Below are 27,261 nucleotides of genomic sequence, written 5' to 3'. Positions count from 1 at the left end.
TTTTTGTTTATTGCGAACAGACAGACAGAACGACGCGGCGGAGTACTTTATTTTATTTTATAATATTTTTGTATGAAAACTGTTAAACTGTCAGTATGCATCTACTTAGGTTAACTTTATGAACTCACACTAAGCTTACAAATTAATTAAGTAGGCACCACTAATCTACCCCGTGGGATATTGACACCATTTACAAATTAAATATTGGAGAAATAGAAAATACACTTCATTACATAATATTACTAATTGTGATGTTAATTAAAATGTTCCAGAAATATATCGTACTTTAATCAAATGTATATGTAATTTTAAATTTATTCTCGCGAAAGTTAGTTAATTAGTAGTGTAATATCTTATATTCAATATGCAATAATGTTATCTCTCTGTAGGGACACATTAACAGCCTGGACACATTAATGACTGAGAGAAAGAGGGCTTTCTTTCAGTCATTTAAAAGTTGGATTATCATTTAAGAATATTAAACTCTAGGTTATATACTCGTATTTCTAATTGTTTCCCACAGTTAGTAAGCTGCACTCCAATAGTATGACTAAAACAAATTGTGTATACTTTTTTTTCTATTTATGTAAAACTTACAAAAGTTTAGCAGTTTATGTGTGAATAACAAACATGCGTTCTTTCTTAAATCCTTTTGTTTTGTGTAAATGCGATTTCATTTTATTCTTTCGCTACTTTATACCAACAAACATTTTAATTTTTTACTATTCACTTGTTTTCAAAGTAACTGGAAGAGATCTCTTGAAAGGTACGTTATCCTATGTATATTTTATATTTACTTAAATTTATTATACAAAAGAAGTAAATACGAACAACTAACATCTTTATTACGAAAAGGCTATTTAGGTAGGTATTGTCATGTCTTATTTTTTATTATTATTTTCTATTTTTATTTATATGTACGTTTTCATATTACGTATACTCTATTGATATTATAACTGAATTCTGGTAGTATGGAGTTGGTAAAAAAACAATGTTTTGATGTGATTGAAACAAAAGATAAAAAAAAAATTGTTTAAATTACCATCAAAATTTAGTTTCCAAGGCATAGGCGTAGGATAGAGGTTGCATAATTTCCAAAGTAAATATATTTTTTATGCTTAAATATGAATGGTATTCATATCTACAACCACTTATCAGGGTGTTACAGAATACTCTATCTAATCAACTGAGCAAACAAAATAGTTTTAGAATCGTGTCGCCGCGCGTCTTACAATCAGGCTTAGTAGACAAACATGAAACGCTCTCACATTGTAAACTATATAATCACGTTATGGTTTTATTTTTCTAATAAAATTACGCAAATTTTTTTTCATATGAATTAATAAATCACAATGATTCATTTTTCAATTGAAAGTTATCGCCCAGTCGGTTATATTGGCGTTTTTTTTTAACTTCAGCCCTTATGGATTGTTGTAGGATATTCTACACTATTAACGTAAACCGGATATTGTATTAAACTTAACGAATGTTCAAAGTTCTCCCAGTCTCAGCTTGACTTGACTGACGAGAATCAGCTGTAAATAAAATAAAAATACATTAAAACCGGCTCCTTATTCTTTTTCTAATACATTATCGTCTTGGTTTCCAAGTACTAAGTTATTTATGTATTTTATTACATAAAAAAGGTTTCATATATATTTTTATCATTTTTACTCATCAAAAGGCACTCATTCTACATTTGTTTATTTTCTTATCCTACTAAAAAAATCTTTATTTCTTATTGTTTGTTTTTTAATTCATTAATAAAATAACATAGTTCTTTTTAAAAATGACATATTTAAGTTCACTGTTTATAAAGCTCCTTTGTCTTGATTAAAATTTATTATATTGGGCTACAAATATTAATACTTTAAACCTTACTCCGTGATCTTAAACGGCTTAAATGAAACAAGGTTTAATATTTAACTTTAAGACAAAATCATTTATCATAGTAGTGTCAATTCATAACAGCCAGCGCATTAGCAGGATCGTGAGTACGAAGGGCGTTTTATGCGGAGGTTGAAATGGTTCAGTCAAGTTATTTGTGTGTATTGGATGTATTGTTGCGCGGTTGATGTTTGCGTCGTTGCCTCGACTCGATTTCGATACGAGACAGCGCTAGGAGTGCGTCGCACTGACTGCCGACTGCCGATCACCGTGGACCGGCCGAACTGCCAGAGCGCCAGTCTCAGCAAGATCGTACAATAGTAAGGAACGTTCGTGATTTGTTTCTCACGAAGCTTTTTTGTCCGCACAATGGCAGCGACGGAGGAACTCAGTGGCATCCTAATGAGGAGACAGGCCATAAACGACAAACTCGAAGAGGGTGTAGAGGTCAAACCGAAATATAAATTCGTGAATGTATTTACTGAATTTCACGAATTCTCAAGAAAGGAAATAAAACAGTACGAATTGACTTTTAACAAGTAAGTGTTTTTATAAATCAGTAATTTAAATAAGTAAATACACATCACCATAAGTTTAATCCAATAGATCCAGCTCCCATGAGTTTTATAGCTGATAGCGAGGTTAGTTTAACCTGGTTTTACTTGTGTATAGTTAAATTTAAAAGTTAAAAAGATACACATTTCGGCATAGTTTATTAAGAATAATCTCACATTAATTTTAATATTAAATCGAGTTTATCTCTTAACTGATAATAATTTATAACCATGTATCAAAAATTTAATAACTCTGAATATTTTTTCAATATTTTACACGTATTTCTCGATTATTCTTAAAATCGTTTAATAAATTTATAATTTGGAATTTATATTTCCGGTACAAGTGAAAGGTATTAAATTAATAGGGTACTTAAAAAAATTAAGAGATAATTTATTAAGTAATGTCTTACCGTCGTGGGAGATAAAATGAATAGGTGCCACACTATGGGAGATATTACTCTCTTCATTATAACTTTCCTTTATTTGTTTAGAGAAATAAAAGTACATTCACACGTGAATAACAACTCTGGTTCATAATGGAATTGCTATTTAATATTTTATTACGAGCATGCACAATTCAAATATTACACAGTGTGGAAAAATGGTGAGAAACAAGAATAAAAAATTATTAAAAATAATTAATTTCATTTGTTATGAACACGGTCTAGTGATTTTAAATGCGTTCAACATCTTTATCATCCGTTGTTTTGATGTTAATATCACTTATTTGGCGTAACAATGGCAATAGTTCATACCTCTCCAGAGATAAATGACCGTTACCCCCGTATATAAGAATTAAAACCACAAATTATTCTGACCCCATGGAATTTTTATGGGCTCAATTTGTAACTCAATGCGTTCTATAAATGACAATAGCTTTACTTTATCAAAATTTGGGTTAAGTGGTAGGTCTATTGGGTATTGTTATTTTTTGTTTTCACTCTGCACCACTATGGAATACTCATTTACTTGTCAGGATTTGTTACTGGTTAAAAACTTTACAATTTGTCAAATTATACGACACTTCGATAACATTCTAATCATAGCGATTATAGAATCTTATTCGTCATTATATTTATGTTGTTTAAAAAGATCAAAAGGCTGTCTAATTATCTTTATGTGAATAATAAAGTCACATATAATTACGTCGTATATATATTTATATATAAAGACAGCAATAACGCTACGAAGCAATATCATATACATCTAGTAATTACTTTCATCATTTTATAAATATCAATTGTTGTCTGAATGTCTAAGTTTTTTCTATCTATACAATAACATAAACGATCATAATACCGCGTAGTTGTCTAATGACTTCATCGAAGATTACAAACAAACATCGATCTTTTAAAGAGCAGCATTTAAAATACGGAAATATTATGAGTTATATAAATTTATTGACATACTACGCGTGACACTTTAAGGTCTGGTATTAATGAATGAATTATTCATATTTATTCGTCATTCAATGAAGATAATTAAATGAATTCCCTAATACGCACCGCATGTTACATTTCTGTTCCTTTGATGTCCAATTTTTGTGTCATACCGCTGTAAACATGACGTTCTTTTGGTGATTCATAAAAGCAAGGAAATTTATTCTTTATAATTCACTCACGTTTAAAACTAACGCGAAATTCCGTTAATGTCAAATCAACAATTAGTCATCTATCATTCATGCTAGAATGTAAATAAAACATTTACCATCAATTTATTAATGTATTTGTAAACTACTAATTGCTTAAGAATAAAGTCATTAGGTTATGTAGGTTATTAATAAAAGAGGTTTAATATATGAAAACGATTTTACTGTACATAATTCTACAACAAAAAACATACAATAGTGCTGGCGAATGACAAATAATTATACTGTACTGATAAAAATGTGTTGTCAGTTATATACAATGTTTGAAATTGAGGAGCGTGCAGGAAATGGCGTAGATATCAGGCGACAAAATCAATGTTCAGTCGGGACCGGGTGCCCGACTGGCCAATAATAATGACTCATACGTACATTATTCCCCTAAAAAATACGTTTTATCTGTTCGTGCTTTACATATTTATTTATAAATAACCATTAAAAGGTTTTCCGTTTTTTAAAATACAACTTTTATAGTCACCGTCTGCGCCTTGTATCCGGAATATAAATGACAGCTATTGCGCAGTTTTGAATCCCCCTCTGAAAACTTTATATTATAATACTATACTAATACCTTCCTGTAGTTATTCACTTAAAACTGGATGTTATTTCTTAATCTTTAACCATATCCCGTGTGTTTTTTTAGTTTTTACTATCTTCTTACTACGGCTGTCTGTCTGTTTGAACATACCCTAAATTGGATAAAATGTGTTATATAATATAATGATGTAAGAGAATGTATCGTCTTAAGTAAGTAAATTATGAAATTAGTAAAATACTAATTGTAATAATTATTTAAGTAAAAAATAATAGTAACTGTCATAATGTTTCTATTAAAATATCAGCTACGACAGTTGGGTGTTTTAAAAAAATATTATTAAGACAATTGGTGGTAGTGAAATGTATGATATGATATATAATAAGTGTCGAATGAATCATTCCCATCCAACAATATTTTACTTCCGATATTATAAATAAATGTCTGCCAATACAATATATGAACGGAGGGTTGTGTGTCATCAATTTAAAATGTTTACTGTACTTACATCAAATCAATGACCGTTTCAATATCATATTAATTACAATGCATAGAAATTTTTACAAACTGACTGTTACCAGGATTAGACATGTAATACTATCCTAACAACAAATCCTTTTTAACAGACAGACTTCCTGATACACATTTTCTACTTATCATTTTTTTTATTTACATCTTTACAATGAAGGCCTATTCACTGTTGCTGAAACTTGAATTATAAAATATTCACTTTTTGTAATCATGTATAATAACTCAGAATTTAATCAATGTATGACTCCTAATACACTTTTAATCATAGAAAACTTATCCACGCCATATTGGATATAAACAATAACATCGTGTTAGGCAATAGTTTCGTTTCACAGTTAATTCGCATTGTTTTCTGTCGCAACTGTGTCTGCTGCCGTGCCTTGCGTGATTGACCGATAACATGAATATCATAGCATATTTATTATTTAATATGCCATTGTTGCTTCCTATAACCTACCATACTTGGCCGTCAGTGTGTGTTACGTCTATGACAGATTAAAAAGAAAGTTGCAAGACTGAATGAATTTGTCAACTTGAAATATATTAAAAATATTATAATCTCCCAATAGATTGCATAATTAACATAAAAGATATCTTACGTAAACTCCGTCATCTTTCTTTTTGAAAAGTGTAGAAAGTATTGGAATTTCTAACTTACTCGTTGTTATTTAAGGTTGTAGTTTTGTTATTAAAAAATAAAGTTAAATCTGCAATAGAAACAGTAAGTGTAGTTTTGGTAGGATACCAATTTATATGTATATTTAATTCATGAAGTACAAAAGAACTGTAATTATACATATTTTCATTTTAAAATATTATTTTTACATCTATACTCATGTAAAGTAATAATAATAAGTATTGTTATTGTTTAAACTTATTAATAAACAAGTAACATGTTTTCTTGGTTCTTATTTTCTTAATAACAATTTGTGTTGATTAAAATCTGACCGACTTTATTTTATAGGTCTTTTGGTAGCGTGCTTCGTTAGCTGGATACTAGACGCATTCACTTTATTATCAACGACCTAGTTCTGGCACCCAATACTATTTCTCATGTTTTTATATTGTGCTATTAGTTTTTATTTTTTGTATGGTTTTATTTCAATATTATTTGTGATAGTTAGCTTGAACGTTTTTTTTTTATTACAACTAAACAACATATCGAGGTCTACAGCTATTATTACTAACTCAAACTATGTTACTATTTTTCTTGCATTTGACACATGCGTCTAATTAACTTATTATTTACAAGTCTCCCGCAAAGAATTATTTCACACTTCAAAGGTATGAGGAAACAACGTTTGGGGTATTAGTCAAAAATAGATTTATATAGATTTTTTTTTTATTACCGCAATATATAATTCACATAAACTTGAAGTTCTTATTAATATTTTTATTTTCATCATCACAATTTAATTTTTATTATAATTAAATCATTCATATTAACAAAAATGTGGATGATTTGTTTATAATAACAACAGCTTTGTCAGATACTAAGCACGTCGCAAACTTTTTTTTTTAAATTACGTAATACCAATTAATATTAAAATTGAAATTAGCTTATCTCATTTCTAAACACGATACATTAACTTATAGGATATAAGTTGTTAAAGAGTATTTAGTCCTAGTCCCTAGGTCTACCTACTTTATCTATAATTCATGTTTAGTGTAATTAAAACAAAACAAATAAACAATATCACTTTTTATGGAGTTAAAAGCTTGCTGGGTAAGTAATGGTGTTCCATATCGTAGAATCGGTCAAGTGCGCAGTTGAGACATCTATTTTTAGACGACTTTATTATAAAATTGCTGCAAACTGCGACAAAAATGTATAACAATCATCGCATTTCTATATGAATTATATTAAATATAAAGTAATCCCATATTTATGGTTTGCGAAGACTAATTATAATAAATTTTCAAATTTATTAGAGATTAATACACGGTTTATATGTATGTAGAATTGGGAATTATATATGTGGGTTTGTACAATAAATGAAATAAAAGTAAAATTGTTTTACAACTAGACAACTGTTTTACTGCGGATAAATAAACAGGTTCAATAATAATAATCTTATTTATAAAAACTTACAATATTTTAAAAACAAATGTTTTATATTTTTGCAAAATAATGTTTTTAAATTACTTACATATATTAGAATGAAAAAAAAATGGTTATGCCCCATTTTTTTAATTATAGTGTTTAAAAAAAATAGTGTGTCTTTTTTCTCTGAGATCTTTGCAAAATATAAAACAAGAGAAGTGAAAGTTCAAAGTGGCATGCATGTCGAAGACATTTTAAAAACTAGTTTCAAGGCCGTTGCTTAGAATGTGTTTACGTAGGAATAACTAGACAAGCTAACTAGTATTATAAATGTTAATACATGTATATTTTCGCACATTAAAATATTTTTATGTAAAAAATACATCTATTTTCTAATAACACGTAATTGTGTATAGATAAATATAAAGTTTCTATTTAATTATACTCACGAAATTATTATAATGGACTGAAAGATTTAACGGATGCGAATTATTAATATAAGTTATATATGATTAAAACTGATTCAACGATAATGTATGAAATATATAAATATTGATAATCTATTGTAATACATAAATGAAAATGTTATTGGTTACAAAATATATTATCTTGAAAACGATTTACACATGGTTTAATCTGGGCTAAACCAAATTATATATAAGTACAAATGGTACCTTACATATTACTTTTTGGCATCATACTTACATAATATAAATACTTACACCATATGAAGTGCGTGCTCTGTACAAAATATCAATTTCGTATTAAAATTCTGGACACGAATGTGACACTTCCATTACGAATAATGTGGCTACTACTTACTACCGGCTGTAACGGTTCCACCAATTCTGAATATGAAATTTTCTTTAAATACCTACTACAAATTGTATTGAAATATATAAAATAAAAAATATGTCTAAATAAGTACGTCAATTAAATAACAGGTTACTGAATAAGTTACTTCCGTTGAATCATGAGTAAACATACCTCGTTTATATGACTAATATATAAGTAAACTACTACATACATTCTTTCCGTCTTAAATATCTTCTTCTTCTTCCTGGCAATTATCCCAGCATTAGCCAGGGTCTGCCTTCCTGCTCAAACTCCTCCACTTTGCACGGTCTTTAGCATCCGCGGTGGTAAGTCCATTGGCTCTCATATCCTGCTTCACGGTGTCCAGCCATCGCTTTCTTGGGCGTCCTGGGGGTCTTGCTCCAGGGACCGACATGTCAAGGCAAATTTTTCCGACGTAATTCTCAGGCCGGCGTGCAACGTGGCCATACCATCTCAGGCGACTCTCTTGAAGCTTATCCGCTACGTCACGGACTCCAAGACTATCTCGGATAAATGTGTTACGTATACGGTCAGCCCGCGTTACGCCACACATCCACCTCAGCATCTTCATCTCCGTGACGTGAAGCTCCTGAGTGTGCCTGGACAGTGTTGGCCAACATTCGCTTCCATATAAGAGAACCGGTCGGATTATGCTCTTGTATATTATTCCCTTGAGCTTGGTAGGTATTCTGCGATCGCAGACCACACCTGTGACCTCACGCCATTTCGCCCAAGCAGCGCTGATCCGGGCTTGGACATCGTGATCGATGCCTCCGGACTCATGCAGAATAGATCCAAGGTACCTGAACTTTTCCGACTTAACGGCTGGTTCAGGACCTATATGGATAGTGCAAGAGTCCGGGCTTCCGCAAGCCATGTACTCGGTCTTCGTCACATTTAGTTTAAGACCACCGTTCTCAAGCGTACCCTTCCAGAGGTTCACTCTTCGCTCTAGCGTCAACCTGCTCTCATCAATGAGCGCTATGTCATCGGCATACATCATCAGCCATGGAGGCTGGTCCTGGATGTTAGCCGAGACAGTGTCCAGCACTACATTGAACAAGAAGGGGCTAAGAGCCGAGCCTTGGTGAACCCCTACTGAGATCGGAAAGGGTTTTGTATCGCCAACAGCAGTCCTAACCATTGAAACGGAATCGCGGTACATGTCTCTGATGATGTCAATATAGGCCTCAGGGATCCCTTTGAATCGCAATGCCCACCAGATACATTGACGAGGCACGCAGTCAAAGGCCTTCTGCAGATCTAGGAATGCGACATGCAGAGCTCTCCTTTTTTCCCTGTATGCCTCCATCAGAGTTCTGATGGCAAAGATGGCGTCCAAGGTGCCCGATCCTGGCTGAAATCCATATTGACATTCCGAGACAGTACACTCTCGGCGGAGCCTGAGGTCGATCATACGCTCAAAGAGCTTCATGGTGTGACTCATGATCTTAACGCCCCTATAACTACCACAATCTTGAACACTGCCCCTGCCTTTGTATATAGGGGTAATGTAACTATAACGCCACTGATGTGGCATAGTCCCAGTGTTCAAGACGCGGTTAAAAAGGTCCGTCAGTATGAGCACACCAAGAGAGCCCAATGATTTCCACGCTTCGATCGGAATATCGTCAGGTCCCACCGCTTTCCGATTCTTCATGCGTCGAAGACAATTCCGAGTTTCGTCAGGTGTTATCGGGGCAATAAGTCCAAGATTAGGAGGTATTTCGGTTGGAAGACTGCACGGGTGCTGAGTATTTAGCAACTCCTTGAAGTAGCATCTCCATCTCTCCTTCACAGAGGCATGATTACACAGCAACGTGCCTTGGGAATCTTTCACGCTAAGACATTTTGCGATATCTTGCGTCCCCTTATCCCGAGCTCGTGCCAATTTGTAAATGAGCTTCTGCCCCTCCGCAGTTTCAAGTGTATCATATAATGGTGATAACCTATCACTGCGGGCTCTGGCAACAGCCCTTTTACTGGCACGTTTCGCTGCTATGTACTCTGGTCTGTCTTCAGGAGAGTTTGATTGCTGCCACTTCTTAAAGGCAGTCTTCTTTTCACGAATCACCTCCTGCACTTCGTCATTCCACCACCATGTCTCCTTGTCAATGACCCGTCCTCCCTTAGAAAGGCCTAGAACTCGTTTACCTGCTGTGATAATTGCTGACTGGGCTCGATCCCAAACTTCCTGAGCAGTTTTGGTATTAGTCGACAGATTTTGACTCTCAACCTCTGCCCGAAAGCTGGTCTGCATCGTTCCATTCAGCAACCACCACCTGATGCGAGGCTTACGTTTCTCGGCCACTTTCTTTTTCGGGGTAACGACATAGTCCATGACAAGAAGTCGATGTTGGGCCGTCAGGCTTTCACCAGGAATGACTTTACAGTTAGTCACCTTGCCGATATGACGCCGTCTGGTCAGCAGATAATCTATTTGGGTTGAGTGGGACCCGCTCTTATACGTGATAAGGTGCTGTGGAGTCTTTTGGAAGAACGTGTTCACGACGGCTAAGTCAGACGCAATACAGGTTCTGAGAATATTTTCTCCCTCTGCATTGCGGCAACCATAACCAAAACCACCATGTACACGATCAAACGTTTCCGCAGCCCTACCTACGTGGCCATTTAAGTCCCCCCCAACTATGATTACTTCAGCAGCTGGTATAGCACGTAGAACCTCTTCAAATTGCTCCCAGAATGACTCTTTTTCGGACCCGCTACATCCAGCCTGAGGAGTATAAGCACTGATCAAGTTAGTAATCACTCCCTCGATCAGTACCCGCACCCGCATCAGGCGGTCGCAGCGACGATCAACTTCAAGAAGACCATTCCGAAGCTCTTCAGATAGCACTACCGCTACACCAGCTTTACCTGAAGGCGACCCAGTGTATATCAGCCGGTAACCCTGTCCGATGTTCCGAGACTTATTGCCCTTCCAGCGAGTTTCCTGGAGGAACGCACACTGGACCCGACGTCTCATGAGTACATCTGCGAGTTCTCTGCATCGTCCGGTTAGAGAGCCAATATTCCACGTTGCAAAGCGGAGTTTCCTTTGGGGTACTAACGTCTTTAGCCGTGCCCGTACTTGACACGGTAGCCCTTGCCCACTTATCGCAGGTGTAGGGCGATGTGCCTGCGCGTCGTTTATCGGCGACGCCCTAGCCGTACCCAGTCCATAAACTTTTGCAACCATAAGAGTGGCGGGAGTGGTTTTAACGGAGCGACTGCCGTCTGACCTCCAAAACCCCGTTTTCCGGGTAAAACCAGGAAAGGAAAAGATAGAGAAGGGGGGAAAGAGGTTAGGAAGGGGAATGAGGGGAGGTACGGGACACCACCTTCATGGACTGAGGATAGAGGTATGAAAGTGGTGGCTCGAGGATCCGGGGTCGCGTACCCGTATGCCCAAGGCTAAATATCGGAAAAATACTTAGTAGGACACCCTCTGAACTAAAACTCTTTCCGTCTTAAATATGTATAACATAATGTATATTATCCATATACTGTATACCTATGTACAATCATCAACGGTTCTTATAAATTAAGGATTGAAAAATTTGTTTCAGATTTGATGAGGGACGAGATGGATTTCTTGATTTAAATGAAGTCAAGCGGATGATGGAACGTCTTGGAGCCCCACAAACACACCTGGGACTAAAGGCTATGATAGCAGAGGTGGACGAAGATGGCGACAATAAAATAAGCTTCCGAGAATTTTTATTAATTTACCGGTAAATATGTTATCAAATAATTATGTTAGGTACTAATAATAAATAATAACGAAATATTTAAAGTAACCAACACGCAGAAGTCTACAACCACGCCATATTCAAAAATGGGTTTACTTTTATTCATATATGGAGCGTGCCTAATACAAAATTTATAGACTTCGTTGCCAAACTGATATGGCTATATATGTAATGAGCACGTTTTGTGTCTTGCATTTTATGTAACTTCGTATAAAGCTAGACTTGTGTCGTGTGTGTTTTAGTATTTAATTTTCCATTTCGATAATTTAAAAATATTTTTACTTACGAGGGTGCAGCTACATACACAAATATGTATGAAAAAAGAAAAACTGGGGATTAGTAAGTTAAAAAAAACTCCCATGTTTTTGTGTTTTGAACTTATTTAATAATAAGTTCAAAATAATAATTTATTATTTGACTTTATAGTCTCTTTTTCATAACTAAACACAGAAATAAGGAGTTTTTTCATTCCAAATGATATTTAAACTTGTAAGTCTAATATATTCAGTAAATTATATATAATTTGTCTGCTTATCCATATCTATTATATAACCCACGATGGGTTGAAAATACGTTAAATAATTCCAGATTAAATGTACCAAAAAACGTAACAATACAATTTTATAGTACTAGTGCTACCGAGACGAATTTTACGATTTTCAAGTTGTCAAAAATATAGTAATAAAGTGTTACTACTCTCTTGTCACAGGTTATAATTGCATAATGATTATAAAATTAACAACCGAATTATTATTTGTACTTCAGGAAAGCCCGAGCAGGAGAACTAGAAACAGACTCAGGTTTAGATGCTCTAGCAAGATTAACTGAAATAAATGTAGATCAAGTAGGAGTTAATGGAGCTAAGAATTTCTTTGAGGCCAAAATTGAAGAACTCGCCAAAACGAATAGATTCCACGACGAAATTATACAGGAACAAGAAGAAAAACGAAGGGAAGCTGAAGAGAAGGCGCTAAGAAGGCAACGGTTTAAAGAAAAAACAGCTGTATTCCAACAATAATTATAGCATTAGTTGTTAACGGTCTAGTCTATAAGCTGTTACCATATGGCTTAAGATATGATTCAATAGGAAAAATTTAACATATCATTACAAAATTGCTTTTAATAATCTTTTTAAAACATTGTTTAAGTTTTCGTTGCTAATATAAAGGACTAAACTGACTCATTTCCACATTTCGTGTATAGTTCAAAAATAATTAAGTAGCTCGTAATGTTTACATTGTTTTGAGTATTCACACTCATTTGTTCTTGATATGTGTATTGCGTCTATGAGTAATGAAATGTGCCTAATATAGGATTATATAGGATATTGTGTAATTTGTTGCATGTTTAACATGTTAAGATTTTTATTTAAGTTATGTGATGTATTACTTTAAATATTTAAATAAACATTTTTAGATTAATGTCTGGATTTTATTATTATGAATTGATTACTACAAAGGGATTATGTTCAATAAAAATTCTTATCCTGTTTTTTACCTGTATTTTATTAACAATTACATATTAAATAACAATCATTTTATTGTAAATGTATCTAAGATTCATCCATACTTCTGAAACTGTCGTGTTGCTGGTATGACATATTCTGTGTTGTCTGTTGGGTCATATCTAGCTCCGTATGTTTCAATGGAGGCAAGTTAGATATACTTATATGTTGTATATTTGCCAGTGTAGCCATTATTGCAGTATTCTGAAATTCAGAGCATTTTAAGTAGAAGTTTTCAACAAAAATAGACAGGTGACAATTAATCTGATTACCTCTTTAATATTTGTTTCCAATTCTCCGCCAGGATTAGTAATTTTTTTAATCTTTTGTAATTCTATTGTTCTGAAATACATAAAAATAAGATGATGATAGAATTCAAAATATTTTATATCTTTGTTGAAAACACATCTGAAAATTGGGATCCTTAGAATGTAAAATTTTCTATACAAAATATTTGTTACAGAAGTTAAAGAGCACAATAAATCCTTAATGGTATATTTAAATACTTATTACAACATCATACAATTGTTTTAAATAAGAAATTAATTTCGTACTATAAAAAAACATGATACATTTTAGAAGTATGATATAACAAATATGTTTGATTTCCAGTTTTTGAAATTATTCCTGGGCTGATTAAATATGTGCACTATGTATTAAATTAAGTAAAATGTTATGATCAAAAAAAACACTCTGAGAAAACCTACTCATAAGTAAAGGGAAAAAGTGAGACATACTAATATACTAATATTATTAAGTCATGAGTTAAGCTTCAACTCATTTCCATATGAAATCCTATTTCCCTACATGCTTAGCTACAATCAAATCATATCTACTTTTATTATATTTGGGCAATACTATCTGAAAAAGATAGTTATTGGAGAATGCAAGCTATCATTTATATTCACAAACAAAAAGCTCCTGATTATACAAACTTAAATTTAAATATTAGAAAATAAAAGTTAAAATACAATACATAAGTCTCAAGAGTTGGTTGGCAGTTGTCAGTTCATTCTGTAAATCTTGCTGTAATTGTTGCGTATTTCCAGCAATAGACATTGTTACACCGCTTGACACACACCTATCATTCACTTAAGATATAAATAATGTGTAATATATTTATGAAAATAAGTTAAATAATTATGCTTAGCATTTTTAAACACAATAAAAGAATTTAGTTTTCCGTTATATTATGACATACCGATGTTATTTTAAATCTACCAGAAACTATCAAATTTGACAGTATTAAAATTTTGTGTCGTTTAGGAATACCCTATATGTCAAAAATATATGTATTGTCAATGAAACAACTAACATATACGATGTGTACATTTAATTAGTCCGTAATAATAAGAAATTATATTTTTAAATTAAATTTCTCTGGATAAAACATCCATTCACAACGTTTTTGACTTCTTTCTTATATTTTTGGTAACCCTACTCCCTATGTCAGTTTACTATTATTGACAATCACAAAAATGGAGGAAGGTATATCTGTTAAAAATGAGGATAAAAGTATTGACATTAAACAAGAAAAACATGAAAGTGTTGATAACTTTAAGTGTGAATATGATTCTGGAAGTCAAGACAGCAGCAAAAGTGGGAGTGGAGGGTACCAGCGTTGGGCTCCAAATTTAAATGGGGTACGGAAAAGTGCATTTACGCCATACAAATCTGTTCAATGCACACCGTTAACTAATTTACAAAGAGGTAAAATTATAAATAATTGTCATAAAATTCAGAATAGAATATCTTATCGATTATCCTTTGTGAGCAACTAGCTAAGTGTTAAGCAGTTCAAGGTCGATTTTGTAGGTAATACGCAGGCGCGCGTCCCCGAACTGCCTCAGCCCGATTGTAGCTTTCACGCTAAAGCTGGCCGCGGCGAAATAACCCGTGACGACGTGAAACTGGAGCAGTATGTTGATATTACCGATGAACACGGACTTACGGCGCTTCACTGGGCCGCCAGCTATGGTCAGTTAAATAGTTGCCAGGATCTTGTGTGGTAAGTTCATTGTTTCCATTGTTCACATTTTTACTAGGTCATGCCATTGTTTGCTTCTATTAACTGTTGTAGGAAAGTGGGTTCTGTTCTGAATTACTTTTCTGAAGAAAGATAAACCAATATATACTAAAAGTTTTCAAAAATTTTGAATATCTATGAAACAAAGAACTTTACTTATTAATATTTTATATAGGAGTGGTGGGAATGTTAACATGAGGGGTCCCGAGGGTGAGACAGCACTCCATCTGGCAGCAGCGGGCGGACATCATGAGGTTGTGAAGTTTTTGTTGAATGAAGGCGCTGATGCTGATATACAAGATGATGTAAGATAATATCATATTAATAAAACTATTATATAGAGTTCTTCCTTCATAAAATTTGAAGACAAAGTCCAATAATTTGTTCTATTTTCATGCTTCTATTAACAAAGCAGGAGTGATTTATGCATTAAACAGTAATATTGTTTCAATGTATTTTCTAGTCCGGCAGCACAGCTTTGATGTATGCGGCCGCTGCTGACTTTCCTTACACCTGTAATGAGCTCCTCATTCGTGGAGCCGACCTAACCCTTACTAATGATTATGATCAAGATGCCTACACTCTCACCACTACCAATAATTGCAAACTGGGTTAGTTTTTCACATAATTAAAGTAAATTTCTTTTTCATAAAGGTATTTACTTATACAAGATATTAAAGTCTTATTTTAAATTTCAGCTCAAACTGTGATAGAAAATTTTTTGATTGGCTGCCTTAGCAAAATGTGAAAGATTCCACTCATTCATGTTAAGTTGCTGAGAACAACCAACACAACGGATTCATTTGCTTACAGCAGTTAAATGAAAATACAGGGATTTAGTTTATAAATATAAAATGTATTTAATATATATTTTAAGTTCAATTTATACAAACATGTGATGTGATGTGACTCAATAGACAGACAATATATGAATTAAACCTCACCATGTGTTTTATTCCCACAGCCCAGTAATAAATACAAAAAAAAAAAAGAAATGGATATAGTCTTAAGTCTATACAAAAAAAATGGATACAGTCTTAATTAACAATAACATTTTAACGTATGTATAAGAAAATAGACTTAACAATTCTTCCAAAATTATTAACTATTTTTGGCTTCACAATATATAAACACTTTATACCCAAAAATAAATTCTTTTAAATATTAACAACACCATAAAAAATATAAATACATCAATTTTGTGACTCAAAAGAGTCTGTATATTGCTTTTTTTTTTTAAATATTTACATGTTATAGTTTTGATTCAGTCAGCCAGTTGAATGTTTGAGGTTTTCTGTTGGATTGTGGGTTAATGGCAATATTTATAATACTGGGTCTGTCGGTTACTTTAATAGCTGATTTCAAGGCATTTTCGATTTCTTCAACTGTACGACAGAAATGGCCGCTTGATCCAAACATTTCCATCATTTTTTCATATCTCACTTCCGTTGACAGTGCTGTGGGTGGAGTACTGGAAAAAAAAATCATACAAAATTAACAATTAAGTTAACAACAATACAGATCATTTCATATACAAGTAAAGAAAATTTTAAAGTTTTTGAAAATTGTTATATATCTTCAGGTTTTTGTTAAACAAAATACTTTTTAAGTTATGTCTGTGAGAAATTATCTTAAAACACATGCTGCAGAATTGTACAGCAATATATATATAATCATTTTAATTATACTATAAGTTGACTTGCATTTAAAAATTATTTTATTATATATGTAAAAGCCTATTCAAATAATGTGATAAAGGATAACATAACGATAATATTCTCAAAACCCACCACTGGGCAAGATCGCCGGAGTTTTGTATCTCCGTCATCATTTCTTTGTCGAAGCCGCTGTAAATGCCGTTGTTGTTCACAATCACAATAATCACTGGCAACTTGTAGCGGAACATTGTCTCAATTTCCATACCTAAGAAATTGAAAAATATTTATAATATATATAAGTATAATATAAAGAAGGTTGTATTCTAATGCGATTTAATACTTTTTAAAGTGAATATTAATTATCGTTATTTTTATACAGGATGTGTAAATTTGGATGTCTTAAACTTAAGACTGGCTACCTGCGGTAGTTTAATTAAATGGGTATAAATAAACAATTTAAAGCGTTGGAAATTCAATTTAGCGGGTATTATGTAATAATCTGCTATATATGTATCTCAGTAGATAAGACATTTTGAAAGGACAAGAAATCCTTTGATAATAAAACACTGCCCCTATAACCCTCATCACATTATTTTAGAAGAGACAGCCTTTGATCTTCGTAATTTTCGTTGTTGAACGTGTTTAGACAAAGTTAAAGAAAAATGTTCATGTTATATTTATAAATAATAACAGATCATTCTTAAGGTTACAAAACCGATGAAAAGTTTTTATACACGTGAAAAATTTTTTTTTAATTACTTAAACAAAAAACGATAAATGAAATTTAAGCCACATTCAAACCAGTGAATGCTCTTTAATATGCTTAAGGGTCTGAAGAGAAAAAGGTCCTACTATTTTTTATTCCATTAAACACTACACATTACTAAATAAATACTTAGTGTTTGTCAAGCTTCGTTAATTATAATTTAACTTCATTCTTTTCTTAAACTTATTTTTTTTTCTTGGAAATTCCATTCTACGAGGGCTATGAAATTATTAATATAAAAATTATTATAATTAAAAAGAAAGTTCTACTACATAATCATATAGACGCTTCATAATATAATTAAAATAATATACATGAATATATCGGCTTTGGCCAACACAAGCATGTTTTTATTTCACAAAATATATGAAAAATATATAAGTAGTAATCTCAAACCAGCGTCCATAGTTACATCAGAATTGCCAAATTCAATTTGACCATTATATCGTTAACAGTAGATTGATTTTTAAATGATCTACTAACCATATATGGATGGGTGAATGAAGAGGGAAATAAGATGTACTTATTTCAATCAACAAATAAATGTATGCAAATGTTTGTGTGAGATTTTAAAACAGTATTAGTAATGTTATTTTTTCGACATTTTATTTATTATGGTAGCATCTGTACCATGTTTTGATAGTGTCAAACGCAGTTAGTCGAAAATCAGCTTTACCTGAAAAACCAAACGCAGAATCTCCTTCAACACAAATCACTCGTTTATCTGGAGCGTGGTCACGGCACCACTGCGCCGCAGCTACGGCGAACCCGGGACCGACCTATGTATAGTATATAGACATATGCAAAAGTTAATAGGCTGCACAATACAAGATTATTATTGTAATTTTTTATGATTTAACAAGAAACCAAAGAAAGTATTTAGAAAGGATTATTATGTTTGTGGTTCGTACTGTAAGCAGTTTGTCGGTGAGTCAAGATTTTCAGGTATGGATTCAGATATTAATTTCAAAAGTTAACTTTAAGGACGAAGTCGAACATCTATATAATATATCAATTTTGTTTATTATTACATTATGTGAAGCAACTCTTTTCTCAAGATTTCCTATACATATAGTGCTTAGGATGCTTTTTCAAATAATTCACAATGTAACGAGAATATAAATCCGCTAAAACTTTCATTAACGTAGAATAAAAAAAATACATTTTCAAAGTCAAGTCAGAAAGACATTATTTTCCTGTTAGTATCTTATCGCGACGTATAGATTAATGGTAAAATAGTTTTTGAACTAAATATATAATTTTTTTTAAATTAAACACTTTACCTCGTTGAATTCGGAAACAATATTATTTTCCGTTTATCAAAGCGGCAATCCTAATGTGTAACTTAAGCTTACAATCGGATAGTGTTAGAAATTGTCATGTAATATGAATGACGTAAACAACTATAAACAAACACAATTATACATATATACAGGGCCGGATTTAAACTCAATGCCGCTCCTGGGCACCGGAAAAAAGTCCGCCCTATTACTAGAATTTTACTTAAGGGGGGAAATACGTGTAGAAAGACGTTTTCATGCTGATTTTTTAATAATTTTTTTAAGGTATGAAAACTAATGTTATATATTGAAACTATCAGGTTATTTCATGCTTATATTTATATTTTTCCATATTTTACGACAGTATAACTTGAAAAGTAGCGGAGATTTCAGCTGATACACATCGTAGGTTGTCTTCCGACTTAACAGTTGGTGTGCACTATAGAAGCTATAATTTTTATCTAAAATCAATGGCACAGAAAAATTCATTTTCTTTTTACAATTACGCTGAATATAGACCTCCATCATAAGCGACATTTTTATTTAAACAATTTTTCTGTGCTATGGATAAGTTATATTGTTGTTTAATACGAATATATACTCATAAATATATGTATGAAATAACCTGATATTTTCAATCAATAATATTAATTTTTTATACCTTAAAAAATTTTATAAAAATCAGCATGAAAACGGCCTTCTATACGTATTTGCCCCCTTAAACTTATAGTTTATGTATTTCATTTTTAAAAATTAAAATAACTAATTTATTGCAGAAACTTTTTTATATTATATATTCTAAAAACAAATAAATATTTGTTTTTTTATTTAATAGAAAAATCGATTATTATTTGAAATCTCCAAGGAAACAAATTGATTAAATCATTTTGATTATTAATTTTTACTAAAAAAGTGCCAAAATTACAATTCATAAATAACGAATGAATTGAATTTTTTGAATTATCAATTAAACAAAAAATTATAAATTAATAGAATTAATTAATTATATTGGGGAATCTCGATAAAACTAAAAAAAATTTTTTTATCACTTTCAAAATTTTGCCGCCCTAAAACATTTGCCGCCCTGGGCACTTGCCCCGACTGCCCCTAGTGTAAATCCACCGCTGCATATATATATACATATAATTATTGAACTAATAAAAAAGTCTTAATTTTTTTATAATATAATATCAGCATAATTATATATATAAATATGTATATGTATTTTTTTTATTAGTTCAAAAATTACATAGAATTATCTAACTATTTAACGTGACGTATTCTATAAGTTTTGTGTGCGAATAGTTATTAATCATATATATAAAATGTATGTGTCATACCCCCATAGTGCCAAATGTTCCCGCGTCCAGACGATGCCTCGGTTTGTTATTGAGTAATATCCCGCGGCCGATGTCCATAGTGTTAGCGCCTTCACTCACTATTATTGAATCCTTTGGGATATTTTCTTGAACAGCTTTAAAAACTGCATAGTAATTCAGTGGCAGGGATTTATCGGCTGCTTGTGCCTGCAAAGAAGTTTATCATATTGTATGCATATTCATACTGTTATATATTTGTTCTATATTCAAATTATTAATCTGTGCATTCATATATGTAGATACGTAGTTGGCATAATTAACTTAAACATTTAATTATCTGCCTAGGTCTATATTATTTGAATCAAATTAGTGGCCTAGTTATAATTAAGTCTGTTTATTTGGTGTTCTTCAAACAAAATAGTCAGTGTGAAATGTTTTACTTCAGGTATCATAAATTCTAAAAAAAATCGTTTTTCCGAATCATACATTGACTACAAATATAGAGTTATTTTTGCAAAAGATAATTTGTGACTGTTATGCTTAAAAAAAAAGTCATTTTCTCCCAGAAGATACTAAACCGAAATTATAGTCCAGATAAACAATTCAACTTATTATAACGCCTAATTATTTTATATAATTCCTAAATTTGTCATACACCTAATTGAACCGCAACATTAGCAAAATGCGTAGACAAATTAAAAGTCTAAACAAATGTCTTGCCAGGTTCATAAATATAACTTTCGTAAATTTTAAAAGGTCATATAAATCAAATATTTTTCTTATTTCAAATATATACGCTACCTTAACAAATTCTGTGTTTTTCTTTTGTTTTTCCTTCAATGCTTGCCACCAGGGACTATTATTTTGTAATGAAAACTTTTTCTCCGCTAGTTTATTTGTGAGCGCTTCCACAAACGGTTTGATATCTGAATGGACGGCCACTTCTGATTTGACACTGTTGTGGAACTCTTCGGGAGCTATATCCACCTGGAACATATTAATGTAATTGTTAATCTTATTATAATCAATGTTTCATTGTTATAAGTAATAAAATTTCTGTTGCTGAATTATTTCAAAGAATTCTCAGATGAAGTGAAATTAGTGTAGAGTGAATAAGATAAGATGCTCAATGGCATCATAGAAATATCTCCAAATATTATATATAAATATAATCCAAAGGATGTAAGTTCAATTAATTGCAAATAATGCATTTATATTTTTAAATAACAAAAATTGCACAACAATAATTCAATGTATTCAACTTTATTAGTTTAAAATATATAAGAATTTTTTTAACAAATATTCAATATAAGAGGAATTCTGAATTAGTTATTGTTTTATAGCGACATATATATATATCACACCTACTTGAATAATCTTAACATTGGCTGCATATCTCGGGACCTGTCCGAAATGCATCATCCAATTCATTCTTGCCCCCAACAGCAGTATGACGTCAGCCCCAAGTAGCGCCTGAGTGCGAGCGGTTGACACACAGTATTGAGACTCGTCTGGGACCACTCCTTTGCCTGCATCGAATATTAATATTACATCAAATTAATTAAAAAAATTTGTCAACTCCAAAAAAAATTATTTTTTTATGCTTATCATGTTTTATTAACGTGTACTAAATCATTATAAATAAATAACGTAATGACATCAAAATATTTACTTTGATTTGTTTAATTGATAGTCTCGGATATATTTTAAACTTGTAAAACATTTATCATATGATATGTCATATGATAAATGTCATTACATAATTTTTTATATAATATTTAATATATGTTATCATTAAAAATTTGTTATGTAGACAATATATAGATATTTATAGTAATTATTTTACCCATAGGAGTTGGTAGGAATGGTACTTTAATATTCTCCACAAGCTTGGTGATAGCCTCTTCTGCTTTTCCATATGCAGCTCCTTTGCCAACTATGATGAGGGGTCTTTCAGCCTTGGACAATAGGTCAGCTGCTTCATTTACCAGTACTGGATTTGGGTGAGCCAAACTAACTGGATCCGCTGAGTAGTAGTCTAAAGGAACCTTATCTTCATCAGCTTCAGCCTTTATGTCAAATTTATATAATTAAAATACTGCTAAATAAAATGTGGCTTCAATTTGTTTGGAGAATTAAAAATATAATTTCAATTATAACATTTTTAACATTATAAAGAAGTGGCACATAGGAAGATATTAAAAATTATATGTTTCAGGTTATATTATGTCCTAACAATCATGATACCATTGGTGTGCTTTTGGACACTACCATTTGAATGGAAATTATTATGTGAAGAAGCATAGCATTTCTTGTGTGGAGAGGGTATAAGCCCAAAAGATGATTACCGTCAATAAGGTAGCAGGCATATCAAGATACGCGACACCTGGACGTCCGGAGCTGGCATATCTGATTGCTTTTTCTACATGTAGTGGAATAAGTCGTGGGGAAGGTGGTCGGGCTGCATATTTACTATACTGACGAGATGACTCCACCTACAGTGATACAGAATGAATGAGATCTTTAGTCTCTAGATTATAGATGATTTGCGTTACTAGATTCAATATATAACAGTTATTATAACAAGATAATTTTGTTAATAAAATATTATATTGAAATGGATACCATATTCCATAAGATTCAGGATATAATTAAAGCTTTGTGTCATATTTCCACACTATAATTTTATTTTAATGAGATCAACAGTACCTGTCTATTAATTAATAGTATTTCCTTCTTTTATTGATTGATATATTTTAACATAGCCATAGATAGTGAATAATATCTGCACCAACTTGCCCAACAAGTTTAGATAGATTTCAGAAAAAAAAAAAAACATAAAAAGTATATTCAACAAAATAAGTATTAAAAGAAATAAGTATTAAAAGAAATAAATAATCTATAAAATTATATCACTATCTCATTATACACTTATTTGTCATTATCAATTTAGGTTTCATTACATATAAAATAATTTATTTATTATAAGCAAATAGTATTTCCAACAAAATAATTATATAGAGAAACAAATATTCTACAAAATTATCTCAGTATCTCATTCTATAATTATTTGTCGTTATCAAATTAGGTTAGGTTAGGTTGGGTTAGCTAATAATAATAAATAAGCGAATCTATGATTATGACCTGCAGCCATTCCTGGAAACCGCCAATGCCTTCGTGGTCTTCTGGGCAAGATCCGGCTATGACTAACAGCGGCCAACAGTTAACTTGAGCATTGGCCATACCTCCAATACAATGTAAGAGACCAGGGCCAGATACAACCAGACATACTCCTGGTTTACCTGAAATTAGATGAAAAAAATAATAATTTAAATATATATATATATATATATATATATATGCCATTTAATCACTACTTATATTATATAAGGTTATTATCTATTTGATGTATTTATTACTGATAACTAATCAGTTATAATTTCAAATTCTATCAGAATTTAAACATACCATACATCCAATTGATATGTCCCTGGAAATAGTTTTTAGTTGTATACTAAGTAATAGATTCTGCATTTGTTGTATTTTAAGTGATGTAATCTATATAAATTTATTACTTTGAAAGTCAAAAAGATAAGTAAAAATACAAAAGAAAAACTCTATTTACCTGTTAAATAGCCAATAGCTTGAGCAGCATAACAGGCTGCCTGTTCATTTCGCATCCCAATGTACTTGAGACCTGCAGCTTGAAAAGCTAGTGAAGTCTCTATTACAGGAATACCAACAATCCCAAAAACATATTCAATGCCCTTGAAACAAAATTGCATATGTTAGGTCATTTAAAATTATAATTTAACATAATTATAACTATTATGTTAATTCACTCTTAATTTATACATTACATTAAAACACAAATGTGTTGCAATGTCTTAAACATTGAAGTATTATTTGTTAACCGGCATTAACGATATCTATTTATTTATAGTGTAGTCATCCCTAGAATCAAATACATAATATATATTAAATAAGTATGCCCTACTTTCGTAGTAAAAGCTTAGAACTCTCTTCCCCCCACCCCAACACCAGTCAAAATACAGTGTTAAATAATACGTACTTGTCGCTTCAAGCTTTCAGCGAGAATATTGTTCCCGTCGATCCCCATTGCTTGATTTGATTTTGGTGATACGTGGAAAGAGCGCTTTAAAAACGGCAATGAAAGTCTCGTTAGTCGCCCTAATAACATTTTAAAAATTAATACGAAAAATTACAACGCAAAGTGTAAGTGCACTCTAAACGTCTAACATGAAACCCCCACTTAAGTTTGACTTACTGATAACAGTGACCAAATTTGCGGCAAGAAAATTGTTTATACTTGTATTGAAAGTAATAAAATTATCAGGTATGTATGGACTCTCTTTATCGCTTTAAGTCTTTTATTATACTGACGTAACTTGAACTATCAGTCGGTATTTTGATTATAATTTGAACTTTGAACGTATTATTTTGCAAAATGGCAATTGACATTGATTTTGTCACTGTCATTACTGTAACATGACGTCTGTCAGTGACTGTTGTAATTTCTTTAAAGCCGCAGACTAGGGATGGCGATTCTTTCCAAAAAAGATCGATTTTTAAATAATCGAGGTGAAAAGAATCGATTTTGCTAAAATCCAAGATTTTTAAGAAAAACCATCTGTCTAATCTGCTAGAATCCAAGCGATTACGTTTATCACTTGTGATGTTGCCGGCAATCGAAAATAAGCGTTCACAAGGAACAGATGACCCCAAAATACACATATACTTCATGGCTATTGAGTGAACGGGATGATAAATTGAATTCTTTTGTTCTTGTAAAGTAAATACAGGTACAGGATCAGCGAGTTTTTGAGTAATAACGTGAAAAATTGTCATTTCTTTACATGTGTCAGCAAAACAGAAAAAATCGAATCTCGATTTTAGAGGGTGAAATATCGATTCAATGGATCGATTACATCGATTAATCGATATAATCGATCCATTTAAGATAAAAAATTAATCGATATCGATTTAAAAAATTCGATTTATTTGGTCTACAAATTCTATTATTCGATTAATCGACCTCAGATCTCCATGCCTGCCGCAGATTGAAAAACGTAAAGATCATACATGTATACAGCCTAGTGGTACTAGGTTGAACAAGAAATATTGATTTTGCTACTTCTCTGGCTACTATTATTTGGCTATGGTTACTTTAATACATTTTAATTATAAAAAGCATTTAGCAACTAAATACTCAGTTAATAATAAACATGTTCTTGATATTGATTACTTTTTAATAGATCCACAATTATACATAATATGTTTTAATCTTTAATTTTGAGGCTAACATACTTAACATAACCACATTTTATCACAGGCTGTTGCAACAGATTTAATGTTGTCCATATGTGTCTTAAAATTTCCGCAGTAATTATTTGAAAACCTAGAAGAATCTTAATCAACCTGGTAAAAAACAAAAGATATACAAAGACAAGTTTATATATTCAAAGATAAGTTTATTCCTTTCATTTTATTTCATTATTTAATAATGATATTATTATGAACATATATATATATGTTTTTAAATTTTAAAATGACATAATGTATTTTAAGTTCTGTAATGTGACCACAAAGCCATGTCATATTAAATTGTAATCAATTGCATTGTATTGTATTATAAATATTATTATATTTTATGGTCTTTGTTTATCTTTTTTAATTGTTATCATTTGATAGAGGTGTCACTTCAAATCTCAAAAGTTATAGTCAAATTATTTATTTCTACTTTTAACAATGTATTATAAAAAAATGTGATTGTTTTGATGTTGATGCGTATGTTTTTTATAAAAAAATTATTATGCTGAGGCGTAAGTACTCTTCCAAGACTTAATTTGTAAGCTGAAAAAGTCTCAGAAGATATAATAGACGTAATGTTTCAATTATAAATATCTTTAATGAATCCATAGAATTCTATTGATTCATTTATGTTACAATTACGGGTTCAATAACTGAAATACGATTAGGACTGTAATGCACTATTAATAACGATTAAGACTGTAACGCACTATTAATAAAAATCGAAGATTAAGAATTAAAAAATGACTTTTTACTTAGAAGAATATAAATTATCTATATTGTAGCTAATGTGAAGTTTTGTTTGAAAAATTATTAGAAATTCTTACATGGGAATGTCTCACATGTTCAAATACGTGGGAAAAGGAGTAGGAAATGGGTAAGGGAATTCAAAGCCTTTAAGGCTCCTTTGGTCATCGATGTATTGCAAATAAGATTGTCATTTCATTAGGGGACAATGGTTGGTATCTCCCTAAAAATTGCCGTTATACGTGTCCTCGTTTCGCAAAAGTGTCACAGCGAAAATACAAGTATTCATATTATTTTTTTACATTAATATTTTAAAGTATCTGTGTTTGTATATAGTACATGTATTTTATTAATACATATGATAGATTGCATCATAAAGGTTCGTATTCGTTAAGATTTCCAATAAAACCTTTTTAATACCGTTTCTTCTAATCAAAAAGTAAATGGCATGATATTGCATATATTAAAAAAGTTATCTTCGATAATATTACATTTTCGATTTAAAAAACAAACAAAAAATATTTTTAGTGTTATCTCAAGTTAGTCAGTTAGTTAGTTAGTTAGTTTTTTTAATCAAACCCTTTTTTAGACTTAACACATATCAATTCCATTTTTATTTCAACCGAACGTTTCGTTCACTTTTTTATATTTATCTTTCCTTGATTGATTATGACATTTTGTTTTCTATTTCAAATAACAAACTTTTAAATTAAATTAAATACATTACATGCTAAAAGAGTGATTGTAACAAAACCATTTTTGAAAGATGAGCATTTATTTATTGGAAAGGTCTACTTATTACCAACCTAAAAGAAGAAAAGCTGAAATGGATTGCGTAATTT

At 31.5% G+C, this 27,261-nt stretch overlaps 4 protein-coding genes across 5 annotated transcripts; 2 read left to right on the top strand and 2 right to left on the bottom strand.

Annotated features, from left to right (window-relative positions):
* Nucleotides 1–2,130: 2,130 nt before the first annotated feature.
* LOC116771183 (EF-hand domain-containing protein D2 homolog) lies at nt 2,131–13,209 on the top strand. Its single transcript, XM_032662956.2, has 3 exons — nt 2,131–2,426; nt 11,606–11,770; nt 12,554–13,209. The coding sequence occupies exons 1-3, from the start codon at nt 2,257–2,259 to the stop codon at nt 12,804–12,806; spliced, it is 588 nt and encodes a 195-aa protein (XP_032518847.1). The 5' UTR covers nt 2,131–2,256; the 3' UTR covers nt 12,807–13,209.
* Nucleotides 13,210–13,275: 66 nt separating this feature from the next.
* LOC116771185 (uncharacterized) lies at nt 13,276–14,516 on the bottom strand. Its single transcript, XM_061523085.1, has 3 exons — nt 14,269–14,516; nt 13,565–13,634; nt 13,276–13,496 (listed from the first exon to the last, which is right to left on the bottom strand). Exons 1-3 carry the CDS (start codon nt 14,349–14,351, stop codon nt 13,341–13,343), a joined length of 309 nt encoding a protein of 102 aa, XP_061379069.1. The 5' UTR covers nt 14,352–14,516; the 3' UTR covers nt 13,276–13,340.
* Nucleotides 14,517–14,745: 229 nt separating this feature from the next.
* Nucleotides 14,746–16,261, top strand: LOC116771361 (DNA-binding protein RFXANK-like). The gene is made up of 5 exons (XM_032663204.2): nt 14,746–15,002; nt 15,108–15,300; nt 15,494–15,623; nt 15,782–15,929; nt 16,017–16,261. Exons 1-5 carry the CDS (start codon nt 14,771–14,773, stop codon nt 16,064–16,066), a joined length of 753 nt encoding a protein of 250 aa, XP_032519095.1. The 5' UTR covers nt 14,746–14,770; the 3' UTR covers nt 16,067–16,261.
* LOC116771225 (2-hydroxyacyl-CoA lyase 1) lies at nt 16,154–24,789 on the bottom strand. 2 transcript variants are annotated; one of them, XM_032663021.2, is made up of 12 exons: nt 24,630–24,789; nt 24,414–24,532; nt 23,967–24,108; nt 23,486–23,643; nt 22,690–22,836; nt 22,188–22,410; nt 21,710–21,870; nt 21,143–21,328; nt 20,363–20,548; nt 18,419–18,521; nt 17,109–17,241; nt 16,154–16,789 (listed from the first exon to the last, which is right to left on the bottom strand). In XM_032663021.2, the coding sequence occupies exons 2-12, from the start codon at nt 24,459–24,461 to the stop codon at nt 16,570–16,572; spliced, it is 1,707 nt and encodes a 568-aa protein (XP_032518912.1). In that variant the 5' UTR covers nt 24,462–24,532; nt 24,630–24,789; the 3' UTR covers nt 16,154–16,569. The 2 variants fall into 2 exon arrangements, with proteins under 2 accessions (XP_032518912.1, XP_032518911.1); XM_032663020.2 differs by lacking the exon at nt 24,630–24,789 and having other exon boundaries at nt 24,414–24,622.
* Between the last annotated feature and the right edge of the window lie 2,472 nt (nt 24,790–27,261).

This window comes from Danaus plexippus, chromosome 17 (genome assembly GCF_018135715.1).
Source record: "Danaus plexippus chromosome 17, MEX_DaPlex, whole genome shotgun sequence".
Classification (NCBI taxonomy): Eukaryota; Metazoa; Arthropoda; class Insecta; order Lepidoptera; family Nymphalidae; genus Danaus; species Danaus plexippus.
Note: the sequence above shows the minus strand (reverse complement) of the source record. Positions and strands in the feature narration are given on the sequence as shown.